This window comes from Convolutriloba macropyga, chromosome 9 (genome assembly GCF_964194025.1).
Source record: "Convolutriloba macropyga chromosome 9, txConMacr16.3, whole genome shotgun sequence".
In the NCBI taxonomy this organism is placed as follows: domain Eukaryota; kingdom Metazoa; phylum Xenacoelomorpha; order Acoela; family Convolutidae; genus Convolutriloba; species Convolutriloba macropyga.
The window spans coordinates 27,211,278-27,226,366 of record NC_134476.1 but is presented as its reverse complement, the minus strand read 5'-3'; the positions used below and the strand labels follow the sequence as shown (position 1 = coordinate 27,226,366).

Sequence of the window (15,089 nt, the reverse complement as noted above, 5' to 3'; positions counted from 1 at the left end):
CTGGACAGAGCAGAACCCAAGTCTTGGATTTCTCTGAGGAGAGTTAAGTTTGATTGTTTTCAAATTAGTTGTTTAGATTTTTCAACTTCTGTACTGAGGCAAGAAATATGTGAGAAATGAGCTGAAAAAGAGTTGAAATTTATTATCAAACTTTTTCACGGAAGTCAAGGAAAATAGTTTCCTTAATTTGAAAATTTATTGTTGAGTAAGATATAACTGGAATGGTCTTTCCTTTTCGTAGCTTCATTTCATTGACGCAAAAAAGTTAGTCCTAATTAAAATTGTTGACATTTTTTTAGCTTCTTTTTTGCAACCGTTAAATTAAAAAGATTTCAAGTTATAACTTATTATAACAATTATAGTGACATCTAATTTTCTGAAAATTCAATTCAAAGGTGTTTTGTGATTTGCTTAATGAGTCGATCAATTTAACAAGGCTACTTTACAGTACAGTGTAAACCCGGGTTGACCTCATAATTGAGCAAATTGTAAAATTACAACTTCCTATTATGTCGTCTATGAAAAGTTGTAGTACTAGAACTTTCATAAAATGAAAGTTGTAAATTAACAAATCATGAACGGGGCTAAAACAAAGCACATATAATCTGTTTCAAAAAATTAGTATGAAAAAATGGATAAAATTTTATTCGGTGTTAAAAAACTTAATGAAAGTTGGCATATCAATTAAAGAATTAAGTGATTTCACGTGAAGTTTTCAAAAATTGAAGGACGAGAGATCAATTGATGATAATTTCACTATTAATTGCTACTAAATAATGCAGGGTTGACACCTTTCAAGGAAACGCTTGCCAAAAAAATTAATAGCTATATAATCAAGTACTGAATACACTAAGCAGATGTTGCGCCGGAGAAAAGATTGGAATCTGTGAGCAAAAATTACAGATTAATTTCAACAACCGCCTCGACCTTTGGTACCCGGTACAGAATTGCCTCCCCTTCTAAACTCTGCTCATTGATAATGCTCAATATAAGCCTATGTTGATGATAGGTTCTGATTGTTCAATAAATTGCTTGCTTCAATCGTACTTTGAGAAGAATTGCCTCCCTTTTACATCACGTGAAGCGATTGTTGAAAAGATCCAAATTGCAACCCATTTGTTTCTTGCACTCATCACCTGGTAGAACCAATTTCAAAGAAAAAAAATGCACACGTGTTTGTTCTGGAATTGGTTGTTTATAACGGGAGCTTTTTGATGTTAATTAAGTAATCAACTTTTCAAAAGTAATCAATTCGGATTTTATATAATGTTTCATTTGTACTTTTTTGCTGTTTTGAAACATAATTTTTGTACAAATAGAGTGCAAAAAGATATCCGTGTGGCTAATCATGAAAAAAAAAATTTGAAGAAAAATTGAACTTTTGGTCAATTATCGAGGTTTGCAGAAGCTTTGGTGTTATTGAGTTTTGCGAAAAACACAAATAAAAAAGGTCATAAATATTTTGTCCAAACCTTTTCTAAAGAGCTTCAAATTTAATTAGCTTAAGAATTGCCAAACTTTTCAATTAAAAATGACTATTGCATCCTGACACGAGTTATGATATAAAATAGTCGGAACCAAATGATTTGGTGCTGTTAGGAAAAAGATTATGTAGAAACTCCACAAAAACCTAATAATTTTCTTACTCGAATTGAACATCAAATCAACCAAATTCATTGAAAACAAAAGAAGTAAATTTTTTGTATTCTTTATGTTGTTAGATCAGATCCCTCAAACTAATCTTTTTTAGTATAAGGCAACAAAAAAGAATTTCAGAATTAGAAAGTTTATTGATCGTCAATTCGAAAAACTTAATAAAGCTGTTGTTTTTGAGTTTTTAGTGTTTTGAAATGTCTTCACAAAAAATAGCGTAAAGACTGTGAGTCCTCGGTTGAAATTGAAGAGTGCTTTTAAAAGTTGATAAAAAAGTTCTTTCCAGCTCTCAAAGTTATAAGAAATTCATAAGTCATTAAAACTAGTCCAATGAGTGAAAAAGCCAAAGCATAAAAATTACTGCTAACCAATTTCTTCACTGTCAAAAAACAAGAACGTTTAAAGACATCTTTTAACGTTCCCTTACTTGTTAGACAAATATAGGGGCACAGCTCAGAAAATGCAGGAAACCTTAAAACTAAAAAAAAACCTAAACATTGCTACAATCTGCGGTTTAAAAGCAAATCTACGACATCTCGAAAAATAATTGAATTGGCTAGTTATGGCAAAATTGAACGGCAAAAAAACGGCAAAATTGACATTTTTTAAATTAAATTCAAAAGTTTCTTTTAAAATGTTAGTGTCAGTTTAACAGTTACCTATACAATTGCCTGAAGAAGTTCACACCTCTTGTCTTTGCACTAACACGAACATGACTTAACGGAGCGGACCATGGTAAACATCTAAGTACGGAAAATTGGCTGTGAAAAATGAGGCTGTGTGTGTAAATGGGCGCGTGTTTGTGTTCTTGTAAATATGTGAAGGCATTTATGTGTAATTTGTTTGGTATTTTTGTGTAAAACGGAATGGAAAAAATGTGTGAGGGCTAGTTCCTTAAAAGGTAAGACACAAGTAGAGGCAGAGTGCAAAAATTGTCAGAAGTCTAAAAAAATTAGAAAAAATAATTATTATTTGCAACAAGTTGTGGTTTCAAATATTTGGAAAATTGAAATTGTTTCTCTAATATTTAGCTGATAAAACATCGTCCAGATATTGCAAAAATGGATTGGCCCCTTATGCTCATGTAACATCAAAAAGACTCAATTCATGTTTTATTGTCAAATTTACAATTACCCATACGATTGCCTCAAGCAATTCAAAATTATTTGTTTTCCAGATAATACAGAAAAGGCGGAAACAAATGATATGAACAATGGATAAAGATCAATTGCCAAAACCAAAACATGAAAGTAGTTTTTTGTGTCGATTTTTCAATTATGTGTTTGTGTCTCTGTGTGTCTTTTTGTGTATATGTTTTTTACATCTCACTTGTAACATATCTGCCATTTTTTAACAAAATAATGTTTTTAATTTGCTCGTGAAAATTAAAATTTTCGACAAAATCTTTCGAAATACTCTATAGGATTCACCTCAAAATTTATTGCCAAAAATACAATTGCCGACACAGTTGCTTCAACCTGTCCACACCAAGTTATTTAGCAGAACACAAAGGCGACCTAATCAATCGTGTTGGATCTTAATTGAGGTCAGTTGCTCTAAAGAACATTTCCTATAATTCTTTTTTTGTAGTTTGGTTTGTTTTTGTGTGATTTGTGTGTGTAATGTGTGGTGTGTGTAAGTGTTTGTGTGTGTGTGTGTGTGTGTGTGTATGATTGCTCTGGGTCTGTCTTCTTCAAATTGTACCACACTTAATTTCCTAGAATGTGCTAGAGAGGTTTCCTTTTGGTCTGCCGAAAAAAGACGGCAAGTTTTTCGAGCCAAATGGTGCAAGTAATTTTCTATAAAGCATATAAGTTGCTTTTGGATGCTTCCAACGGTTTCTGACAGACATCGAAGTTTTTGGCAACCTTGAGATTGATGCTGGAAAATTACGCAGACTCGCAGCAGCCGTTTTGTTGTCCATATCCGGAAATTGAGTTTTTCCAGTGATAACAAAAAGTTAAATACCAGGAAGATTGTTGCAGAGGTCTAAGGGAGGTACGGGAAGAGATATTTTAATTCTATACTGGAAACCTAACATAAATTCACCTACCAAAATTTTCAGATGATTTTCATTGGCAAATTTAACAATGAAATCAGAAGTTGCAGACAAAACTTGTTAAATTTCTTAAAAAAACCACTGCAGGGGTTCGTGTTCCGTGTTAGAGCCACCCTTGAAGATACATCTGTATAATTGAGTAATAAAAACGCTTAGGCAAACTTTCGGTTAAACTTAAAACCAGATTTGAGAAAATTGAACAAAACAGCAAAAGAAATAAAAAAGTGACATGCTTGGCTCGGAACCCTCTGTCTAAAGGCCTACTTTGTGCAACTGAGCGCGAGCACTTCTCTATAACTAATGGCAGATGCTAACTGTGACATCATTCATTAAATTATTGACTTTGTCTGCTAGCAATTTATGCTTTGTCAAATGTTCAAATGAATGAAGAAAATGTGTTCGCAAAAAGCGTACAAAAACTTAAAAAAACTAAAAACTAAAAGCGCACAAAGAAATACGACAAAAACTAAAACACTAAAAGACTAAAAATTAAAAGCGTACTAAAAATAAAACCTAAATAAACTAACTCTTTTTAAGATTTTACTAAGTCTTTTTAATGATTTTGCGCTTAAAATACGAAATTTTTGGTTCATTTTTGATCAGTTTGATCTAAGTTGGCCCTCAAATTTGAGATGACTGCCGATTTAATAACTAGTTCTTAACCAGTTAACGCAACCAATAAGAAAATTTATATTTGAAGAAACGCAATGTCTTGGGATCAGTAGTCCCTAAATGTGACAATTTCAACTTGAAATCATGACTTAAGTTCAACTCATTGTAGTTAGAGTTTTTTTGCAAACTCTTATTGAGATTCTCTGCTGACAGAAAAAAGTTCGTAGTGACAGAAAAAATTTTCTCAATAGCCGATCGTAGTGATTCCATGAAATGAACTCTCTTTGCGATCAAATCATGTAGTCACATGTAGTTGAGGTACAAGACGGAAATCAGTATGTCCAGAGTGTCCCAGATGGAATCTGTCTTTTACATACATCCACTTTTGCATACATGCATTTTGGTCTGCATATAACAAAATTTTGTCTGGCACCTCAAACTGGGTTGATTGTCCACCAAAACTTGTAGAAAAATGATAATGTGAGTTTTAATAGTCTGAATGGGGTTATGAGGTCTGTGAATTTTGTTCACAGTTTAAGTCTCTTGAGGTAGATTTTCCGATTAGGAATTGCTGAACCCTGAGAAAAGTTTAGTGCCCACTGGATCTTCTTCACAAACAAGAATCCAAGGCCAATCTAGTGCTGAAGCTGAAACTGCAGTTGTAAAATCAGTCTGTTGCGGTGATGGGAATGTGGTGCTGATTAAAGATATCTGGTCGGCTGTGTGGTTGAAGGTGTCTGCTGTCACCAGTCCAGTTCCAAAAGGAGAGCCACAGTTTATGGTCGCTTCCACCATTGACCCCCCACTGTCTGCTATTGAGATAGTGGAGGCTGCGTCAGGAACCAAGCCTGGAAATTAATTATATTAGATTCACTATACGTATTTTGTTTCAGCCATCTCCCAATTGCAGACCATATTCAATCTTCGAAGCTTTAACAATTAGCATACAGCATCGTAAGAGTATATATTTGCATAGTATTTTTTCATATGATGCCATCTGCTCATTTTAACGGGAATATAGTCTGATCAAAGACCATGTTCTGGACAATGGTCTCACAATAGGCAGCATAAGAGTCTAACTGCACGATAGATAAAGAAAAGATTGATCTTATTATTAACGGCTTATTTTACGGCTTGATGTGGATCCTATCGTATAATTGCAATCGTCCTACAAAAGTCTGGCTAACCTATGGAAATCATAGGAGAAAATCTATCAATGATATCTTTTAGAATCCACATCACACCAGTTAGTTTGAGCAAAGGCCCCAGATTTAGACGCGCGACCCAAGTAAACTATGACCAGACCAAATTGGAGGTCGACAAAGTCTGGAAGCTACTCTTTGGTCTGGACATGATCTAATCCGGGCCCAGTCCAGAGTATGGACATTCTTGTGGTATTGCATGGATAATCTTAATAGAATAATTTTTTTTCTCTTTGGCCTTCTAATTAACCTGAGAATGTCCAGGTGTACTCGTCAGATCTGATGCCCTCAGTTGAGTGTGAGGCCTGCGCTGTCACTTGAATACTTTCACCTACAAAAGTGCAGCAGTAGAGATGTGCAGTCACAGTATGTTCCACTATCTCAGTACCCCCTGGTACCGTGTATCTCTGTATGAAGGGGGACCCTGCACCCACCACTTCCACTGTCAGCAGTGCAGTGTCGAAGTTTCGGGGCTGAATCCATTCTAGAATTATGACCTCCGTTGCATCCTAGAGCATAAAGAGAAATGTCCGGATAGGACTTTCAGCGTAATTCAACCATGAATCCTTACATTTTCAGGCTGCTTCATATATGCTGATTGAGTTCTGAGTGCAGTTCAGATGAACAGGTTAAGTGAATCTAATGAAATCACTATGAGAACATCTGGCATTAACCGAGAACCAACCACATAGCGGTTCGAGATCAATGTTAAAATTTCGAAGGGACTTTAGTAAGAGTCATGTTACCTTGCTCAAAACACAAACTATGCAAGTTTCAAAAATCAGACCATTTTAAGATCTGATACTCTATATAGGAAACCTGGCATTGTGAATTGTTACTGCAGAGATCTGGCATTTTAAAACTTGTACGTATGTGTTTCTATGACATGGATGCGTCAGTTCTGTGTTTAATTCAGATAGGACATATTCAGCACTGAAGTTCACTGCAGCAGACTCTGGGTAGATGAACATAAACTATTCGTTAAATCTCATCTCTGAAATTGTCATAAATGATCCCAAGTAAATTGGTGTGACCTCCTGTAATAGTGACCTCTACTATACACTACTCATATTGGAAATATAGATTTTGAAGTGAAAATAAGTGATCGACAACAAGCAGCTTGTCAAATGCTGATTATGCTTACTTCGCATAATTGCAAGATTAATGGCTCTTTTTCACGATCTTTCAAGGCTAATGGTTATCTTGCAATATCTTGAAAGATTTCGGAAGCCAAAGTATACGGCGATCTGTCCTCTTGCAATATTCTGGCAAAATGTTGCAAGATTGCCATTCTGAGTCGACCGGGGTTGAGAAGGCTAATATTGGCTTTATATTTATGAATTAATGTTGAAAAATTTGCGTGCGATAGGGCTTTGAATTACACTCTTTTTAACAAATGCTTTGACTTTCAGCTCTTTTTTTTAGCATTCATTACATTTATTTTAACATTCATTAAATGGCCTACAAGCATCAAACCAATTCTAAACAAGTTGCAAATAGCAGGTTCATAGCCTACAATATGCAGAACAAGTAGCGCGTCCGCCGCAGACATCATCATTTTATACTTATCATTTTTTATAAGAGAATTATTTGATGAGAGGATATAATTGTTCCGACCCTCTTGAGGGGGGGAGGAACTATATACTCAAATGGGTTTTTTTTCTGTTCCGTGAATTTTCGCCGCTCGATATATTCATCGTAGAGAGTTGAGACTGGTATCATTAGAAAGCTCGTCCAGAGTAGAATATGGAATTAAAAAGATTTTTTAATTTTCGTTTTCTACAGGGAGTTATCGAGGTTTAAACTTCTGAGAAAAGAAGAGTGAATTCACGTTGTTTTTATTCACCTTTTCCGGAATTTTTGCCTAAATTTTCGTCAATTTTGCTAAAATTTGTTATAATTTTTAAGAATAGTGTCATTGATGTTTTTTGAAGACGAACAAGCATTGTTGATTGTTTTGATTTAATTTTTTTGGTCAAAAAATCTGGATAAACATTTCAAAATTTAGCCTTTTTCATCAAAAACAGCACGAAATAAGCTACTTTAGTCCACTTTGATAAAATTTGCCGACATTACACCCCCAAACAACACTAATACAATCTTTGTAGACTCAGAGCGGGGCTATTTCTATTTCAGAGTCCGCTGAGAGTGCACTGTAGTTAAAACTTTGCCGTTTTTTGCTAACTTTACTCGTTGATTATCAAAAATGCAGATTTTATTTTGAGTTTTCAACTAACAAATTATCTATATCTACAACATTCGAAAAATCAATTGTTCCTAACGGACAATAAGTATTAACAGGGCTAGTTTTGGGCCATTCTTGGTCTGTTACAATCCAAAAAAAATCGGGTTGTAATCAGTCGGTCTTTTTTTTTTTAAAAAAAAAAAGATTTTTTTTAATAATAAAGAACAGAACATATCAAATCAAAGCTCAGGAGTGATAGGTCCAACCAATTCGCTTGCTAACCAGCTCCAAGTTAAAGCACTTAGTTTTTTAATTGAAAGTTTATGGTCGTTTCTTTTTATAAAAAATAATTGACTTTTCAATAAATAATGGCTTAATTAACTTTTCCTCTATTTTTTCTTAATTTGTTCAACTTCCAGCTTAGTGTCAGCAAAGAAAGACTGCTTCTTCTCTCTACTGATTTAACATTTATTCTCGGTTGCAGTTTTAAGCCTGAAATTTTTGTTTTCTGGCTTTGATACTACAAAATTTCAGATTTTTCTTTGTTTTGATATTTGCCAGTTTTTCACGTTTTCTAATTTTGTCACATTATTACATTATTGACAGTTCTCATGTCACCTTATTAGCATTCAAAATAAGGCACAATTGAACATATTATAATCCTGAAAGATATACATCATCGTTTTAACGGCCTCGACGCCTCTTTCTTGAAGAAATCAATTGAATTTTTTAATTTTGTCTCTAACTGTCATTTATACTTTGTCGTTTCGGTCGTATGAAATTTCCTGTATAGTGATAGCTTTAATTGGCTTTTCATGAAAGAATAGAAGAACCGATATTCTGATATTAGTAGATAGCTGATGGCTTTCATGACTTTGAAAACAATCGTTTTCCAAAATTAAAAAAAACTTTTTAACTTCGCAATTTTGTTCTTTTTATGTTTCTTTTTGTTACCTAATCTCGTCAGTTAATTACAGGTCAAATATGACATTATGGGTGTCAAAGGAAATAAAAGAGATTGGTGTCGCAAAATCTTTTTTTAAAGAATTTGTTATGACCTTACTGGCTTCGACACCGGTTTTTCACAAAAAAAAAGTAAATTAATTTGATTTTTGTCATATTTGACGTTCTTTTTGTAGATGCAAGAAATATTCTGGATAATTACAGGTCTCGAGGGCTTCATTTTCATGAATAAACGACCCTATTTAAATAGCTCTTTTTGTAATTAATGCCTTCCATGACATTGAATGTAATTTTGTTTCGAAAAAAAAAATAAAAGTATTACATACTTTAGCACTTCGCTTTTTGTCTACTTGTTACCTAGTCTTACTAAAGAATGACCACGTAATACATTATAGCTGTTTGAAGAAGGCGCAATCAAATATATTTTGATTGCCAAAATTTGGCTTGACGGTTTTGGCAGCGTTTTCTGGCAAGTTTCAATTGAAATTTTGTTTGTTCGTTGTTGTTCTTTTTAGCCGCTTTAAGAAATGAATAAGGACAGGTCCTAATGCCCTTCTATAGAAGCAGTAGTAATCGTAGATTTGTGGTAACATAATTGATTCCTAATGGTATTTATTACTTTGAAGTTAACTGTTTCAATAAAATAAATTAATTTTTTTACTTTACTGTTTTTGTTCTTTTTGTATAATTGTTACCAAACCTTTTTATGGACTGGTCGCATATGTTTTCTGGTGATTTATAAGTTATTTTTGTTTAGTTTTAGGTTTATCTGACGGTATGTTGACTTTGTTATTAATTTTAGTTTTTAAGAGGGACATGACTTTTTTGATGTAATTAATGTTTGTTGTTGTTGTTATTTGATTCTGCTGTTCGTCTTGACTCGCTTTCTTAATATTGACATATTACAGCAATCTAATGCATCAATTTTTACTCCACTGAGTTCATACAGCTATCTTATCGTTCATACAGAATTTTTTGAAAAAGACTTGGGCTTTTTTGGGATTCGCAAAAAATAATTTTTGGGTTTTTCTATCTGTTCCTCATTTGGTAGACAATTATGCCAAAATTGTGGATGGGCGGGATCAGAACCTTATGTGCCATCGCACATTACCGAGCCGCCTTGTTCAGACTGTTTTTAGCAAACCTTCAGTTCGAATAATTATCAATTCGCGACACTTTCCCACAAAACTACGGTGGAAGGACGATAAAAACTTCGATGTTCGTGTTTATAAGAAATTTGATAATAAAAATGAACCCCTCCCCGGCATACTGGCAGATATCCTTAATCTGGGAAAAAGAAAGGAACAAAATTTGGCCGTGAGTGCTACATCTTGATTGAAATATATCAACAAAAATTTGAGAATATTGTCATGACATCGGTCAAATTATCTGGTTCTAATGCAAGTCAAGAACAATTTTGTTTCAGTTTAAAAGAACCTGTGTGATTCCAAGAGTCCTCTTCGAGCCGTAAAATCGTAAAAAGCCGATCACGGGATTGATATAATGGCTACAAGTCTTTTAGAGTAACTGAAAATCATAAAAGAAACGTTTGGTTAACAGTCTTCTGGGTATCTACTGAAGTGTTTTGCTGTCAATCGTAACCTTTTCTTCAGTGCCATACTTTGTAATCAATGTTACAATCTTTCGCATTAAAGAGTTAATTCTTGTCTAGAATAGTTCACATAAATGCTTTCCAATTCAGCTATTTTGCCATTTTTCAGATATGTCATCATTTGAGATTATATTTGCAATTATATAGTTCGAATTTCCGGTCACTTGCCAACGAGAGCATGATACCGCTATTTTTTTTTCAATTTGTGTGTAAATTAATGATCCGTTTTGAGGTTTCCGCTTCTTTTTCCAAAAATTGAGCATTTGAAGCATAAGTACAAAAGTTTGTTGAGTCATGCTCGGACTTCAACCAGTCAAATGAATCAAAACTTCAACGGGATTCAATAAGCAAAAAACTAAAATAGCTTCCGTAAGCAATCTTAAAGGGTAAACTGTACAAAATTGATAAAACTGAAATTTAGCTGAAAAAATTTCTGTGGAGAAATTGACAAACAGATTTTTATTTTAGTTCCGATTCGGGTTGGATTGAGTTCAAGTTCATTGGTTCAAAACTACATTAAACTAGAAACGTTGAATGAGTGTTTAAGAAAGCATGGGAAATTGTTGGGGCCACTGAAGTAGAGGCTGACATGTTGATTTGATCTGGTAGATGTTGATTTAGGGTTGAAATTTTACACTTTCACTAAGTTCACAACTCACAGAGCCGACACAATACTGAGACTAGTGTATAAGCTACTGTATAGCAGACAGGTACTGGAACTAATTCTGAATTCAGAGCATGTTCTATATACGCTTGTCAAAAACTTTAATTAAAATTCTTCTGAGATGATATTTCATAGCTCTCTTTCACGCAAAGTAACAGCATTCAACTTTCAAAATTGAGATCAGTTTTTGTGACGTAGCTGCTTTTATGTCTCGTTCGGCGAATGGGTAATCATTTTTTATTGCACTTATTTCGCAACTACTGCAATTTGTATCGACTTTGATGTGGTGTATATGCTAAAAGATTAGATTTGTACATGATTTCAAACTGCTCTTTTTCTTTGCGGCGTTCCGGCGGCTTTTTCACTCATTTAATAATTCATCCATTTGAGTATCTTTTTCTATTTAACAAAATCTTTCCTCAGCAGAATTGTTTGTGGTCACATTTATCTGTTTTAATGTAGCAATTTTTGCAATTCAACCATTAAAGAGGACGCGAAGATTTTGAACTGCTTCACTTAATCTGTTTCGCCTGGATGGCTTTAAATATTCAAACACGTCAAATGCGACTTATTGACGTTCATAGTTGCAATAAAACTAAATTAAAAATTGAAAATTGATGAAACGAAATTTATCCGATCAAATAATAAAGACATGGCCTGCGAGGTCTCTCTCTTTGATTTTTATAAAAGATTAATTAGATTATTATCACAATTTTGGAGAGATAAGTTGTGATCAAACAATCCGGAAATGGCAGAAGGAACCAGCTCAGGTGTTTAAATTGCAGACATTGTTAAATGTTATTTTGATAGAGAAAAGAATTTATTGAAGATTTCTGCGGTGTATACATTGCATGTTGAGACTACAATAGGTTTTTGAATATATTATTGTTCCGACCCCGTTTACTGGGAGAGGAACAATATACTCAGCTGGTATTTTTTCTGTTCAGTCACTTTTGGCCGATCGATATAATTGACGTAGAAAGACATGAATGATATCATCAAAGTCATCGGGCGTAGATTTTCTTTAAAAAAATAATTCAAATAATGGGGTAATCCAGAGTTTTTGTTAATATTCGGAGCTTACCATAATTTCGTTCAATATGGCATAATTTTCAGATTTTTTTATTTTAGGAATTTTGTTAATATTAGCAACAATTTCTTGTTGCCAACAATGGCGTAACCCAACAGCAAGGTTGTTATTATTCTCATAGTGACTTTTACAATACAAATTTTCTGGAGTAGAATAGTAGTACCATCTTTTTTAAGATCATTAAAAAGCAATGGTAAATTAAAAATCAAATTGGAGCAAATTTCCAAACTGCCTCGAAAGTGAAGACAGAAAAAATTTTTTGAACAACTTTTTTTAGGTATTTAAAGATGCTTTTTAATCACGTAGAGCAGTTTGACGGTTGTTTTTTTTTGCTGTTTTTCTCGTGATTTTCTAAATATCATTTCTAGAGGCGAAATGTTTCTTATATTGGTGCCTAGATGCTACTGATTGAATCTATGAACGGACAGCGAATGGTTTTAATGGATTCGACTTGAAACGTTTCACAAAATAATTGTAATTTTATCAGTTTCACCCTGAAACTTTGCAATTTTTGTTGTCTTGTTGCTTGGTTTTTGCACCTTTTGAGCAATTTGTTCGTTTTCATGAATCTGATATATGTCGCACCTAAAGTTCTAGTTCTCTCTGTTTTGGTTCTCTAATCACTAAAATTGGTTCATAAGAGGACAACTGTGCTCCTAGGGGGAGCGTAAATGAACATTTCCAGATTTTTCAGTTAAGGGTATAAAGTTTCTCCGGTTTTTGACAAAAAATTCCTGTTGCGAACTATTTTTGATTTTTTTGAATTTTAGACTCTTTTCATAGTTTACTTTGTCTTCATATCACTGAATCTTACTAGGGGGGTGAACTATATGCTCAATTGGGTTTTTTCTGTTCAGTCAGTTTTGGCCGATTAATATAATTGACGTAGACAGACATGAATGATATCTATCGAAGCCATCGAAAGTAGAATTTTTATTTCAAATGAAAAATTTAAATATCGGGATCATCGGGAGCTTTTGTCAATATATATTGGGAATTAACTGTACTTTTGTTCACTTTGGCATAAATTTCTGTTTTTTGTTTTAGTAGAGGCATCTTTTCGAAGATCTTTAAAACTAAAGCTTCAATTAAAAATCAAATTGGAACAATGCTTTTGCTAATGAAAGACTTGTAAAGTGGGAAAAAATTGTGTTCTAAAGCGTACAGTTTTTTCCAAACTGCTTCGAAAGTGAAGAGAAAAACTTTTTGAACAAATTTTTTTAGGATTTTAAAATACGTTTTATTCACGTACAGCAGTTTGACTGTTGTCATTGCTGATTTTCTCGTAACTTTCTAAATATTTTTTCTACACCCGAAACAATGTTGGTTTCGGGTGTAGAAAACTTTCGGGTGTTGGTTTCCGTTGGTGCATAGATTCTACTGATTGAATCTAAAAACGTACAGCGAATGCTTTTAATTGCTTTGATTTGAAAGGTTTCCGCAAAATATATGTGATTTTATCAGTTTCACCCTAAAGTTTTGCAATTTTTGTTGTCCTGAAGTTAGTCCATCTATTCAGCAATTTGTTTCCTTTCATGAATCTGACATCCTAATTCTGCTCTATATTTGGTTCTCTAATCACTAGTTGGTTCATAAGAGGAATACTGTGCTTCCAATGGGAGCATAAATGAACGTTATCAGCCTTTTTCAGTAATGATATAAAGTTTCTCCGGTTTTTTTGACAAAAATTTCTTGTTGTAAATTATTAGAGATGTTTTGAGTTTCAGTCTCTATTTGCAGTTCACTTTGTTTTCATATCCCTGTATCTCATTCGTGACTGGTACAATTGGCTTTCTGATTGGTCGTAAGTGAACTTATATAATATTTCCAGTCGATAATTAAACTGGAATCGACAAGTGGAGGAGGGCGGACAAGGGGGGTTTGATGTGTAGTGTAGTTTAAATGTGTTGCTTTTGTCAATTTTTAGCTGAAAATACCGAGTAGGAAATCATTTTAGTTTTCAAAAATTTTAAAGATATTTTCACATTTTTTGTTGGCAGTCACTCGCTCTATTGTTATCATAGTCAGTTTATTGCTAATGCGAACCAAGAAATGATATTTGACGTTTTCATTTACGAATTATGATAATTTGGTTACTGATTTCATACAGCGGTTACGCGTTTTACTATGAAGTTACATGTTATCACTTACAAAAAGTTCTACTCGTTCTAAATGTCACTCAAAGTTTGCGGAACATAGGCTTTTGTTTTTTGTTACTTTTTTCCTACGGTTTTCCGAAAAACTATTGTTTTTGTTAACAAATAATGTTCGTGTTTCAACATATTCTGATCTGTTTGGATAAATCTAAAATTATTACATTTTGAGGGAAATAAACTTGCGACTTATACGCAATGGCGGCTCACAATTGATATAGCCATATTTTGCTTTTATTTTTGTCGCACTTGATTTGATAAGTAACAAAGGTTCAAAGGTTAATATTGCCGTAAACAAGTTGAAAGTCGGGTCATTAGTTCTTTTTAATAAACTCTAAAATAATTTAAAGTGGGCTAACCAAATTGCATAATTAAAAATAAAATTTTTGAAGGAACTTAGTGTCTAAAGTTTGGTTGGAAAAATGGATAGAGGTTATCCTGAGAAACTGATTTTTTTTGTTTATGTAAATTATGCCTTTAATTGTCCAAGTTGTCGTTTTTTTTCGGCTCGACAAATTGTTTTTAAAGTCTTTCATTTTCAGCGATCTGTAATAAGCATGACTTTGATTTGTAGGCTCTCACCACAACAAAACAACTATGTTTAAAAACATAGCCGACCAACGTTGAGCGAATTGCTTTTCAACGACTGCCCTAGCAATAGGGGAGGTGGTGACACCGGTGGGGGGGGGGGGGGGGGTCAGGACAAGAGGTGACTTCAAATGGACAGGTGGAAGAGGGTGGGCAAGGGGAGTGTGATGTGTGCGTGTGGTGTGTGTGTGGTGTGTGTGTGTGGGTGTGTCGGAGGGGGGGGGGTAGGGGAATAGCAAATAACTGAGGGGAAAAATTTTAAGATTTAGAACCACCGTTCGCACCACGAAAATGTCTCCTCACAACAG

The 15,089-nt window shown here is 33.9% G+C and overlaps 4 protein-coding genes across 4 annotated transcripts in view; 2 read left to right on the top strand and 2 right to left on the bottom strand.

Moving 5' to 3' along the window:
* LOC142345701 (signal recognition particle 14 kDa protein-like) overlaps positions 1-15,089 on the top strand; it is a 335,593-nt gene that overhangs the window by 153,987 nt on the left and 166,517 nt on the right. The window lies entirely within an intron of this gene.
* Positions 1-15,089, top strand: part of LOC142345700 (transcription initiation factor TFIID subunit 7-like) — a 266,429-nt gene that overhangs the window by 109,279 nt on the left and 142,061 nt on the right. The gene's annotated exons all lie outside the window — the stretch shown is intronic.
* LOC142345698 (serine/threonine-protein phosphatase 2A 56 kDa regulatory subunit gamma isoform-like) overlaps positions 1-15,089 on the bottom strand; it is a 316,862-nt gene that overhangs the window by 193,603 nt on the left and 108,170 nt on the right. The window lies entirely within an intron of this gene.
* The window catches only part of LOC142345697 (uncharacterized), a 95,776-nt gene continuing 85,235 nt past the window's right edge, over positions 4,549-15,089 (bottom strand). The window contains exons 15-16 of the mRNA XM_075397942.1: positions 5,777-6,035; positions 4,549-5,172 (exon numbers count right to left, since the gene is read on the bottom strand). Of these exons, the coding sequence (XP_075254057.1) occupies positions 4,886-5,172; positions 5,777-6,035 (546 nt within the window). The 3' untranslated portion in view covers positions 4,549-4,885. The remainder of the gene's footprint in view (positions 5,173-5,776; positions 6,036-15,089) is intronic.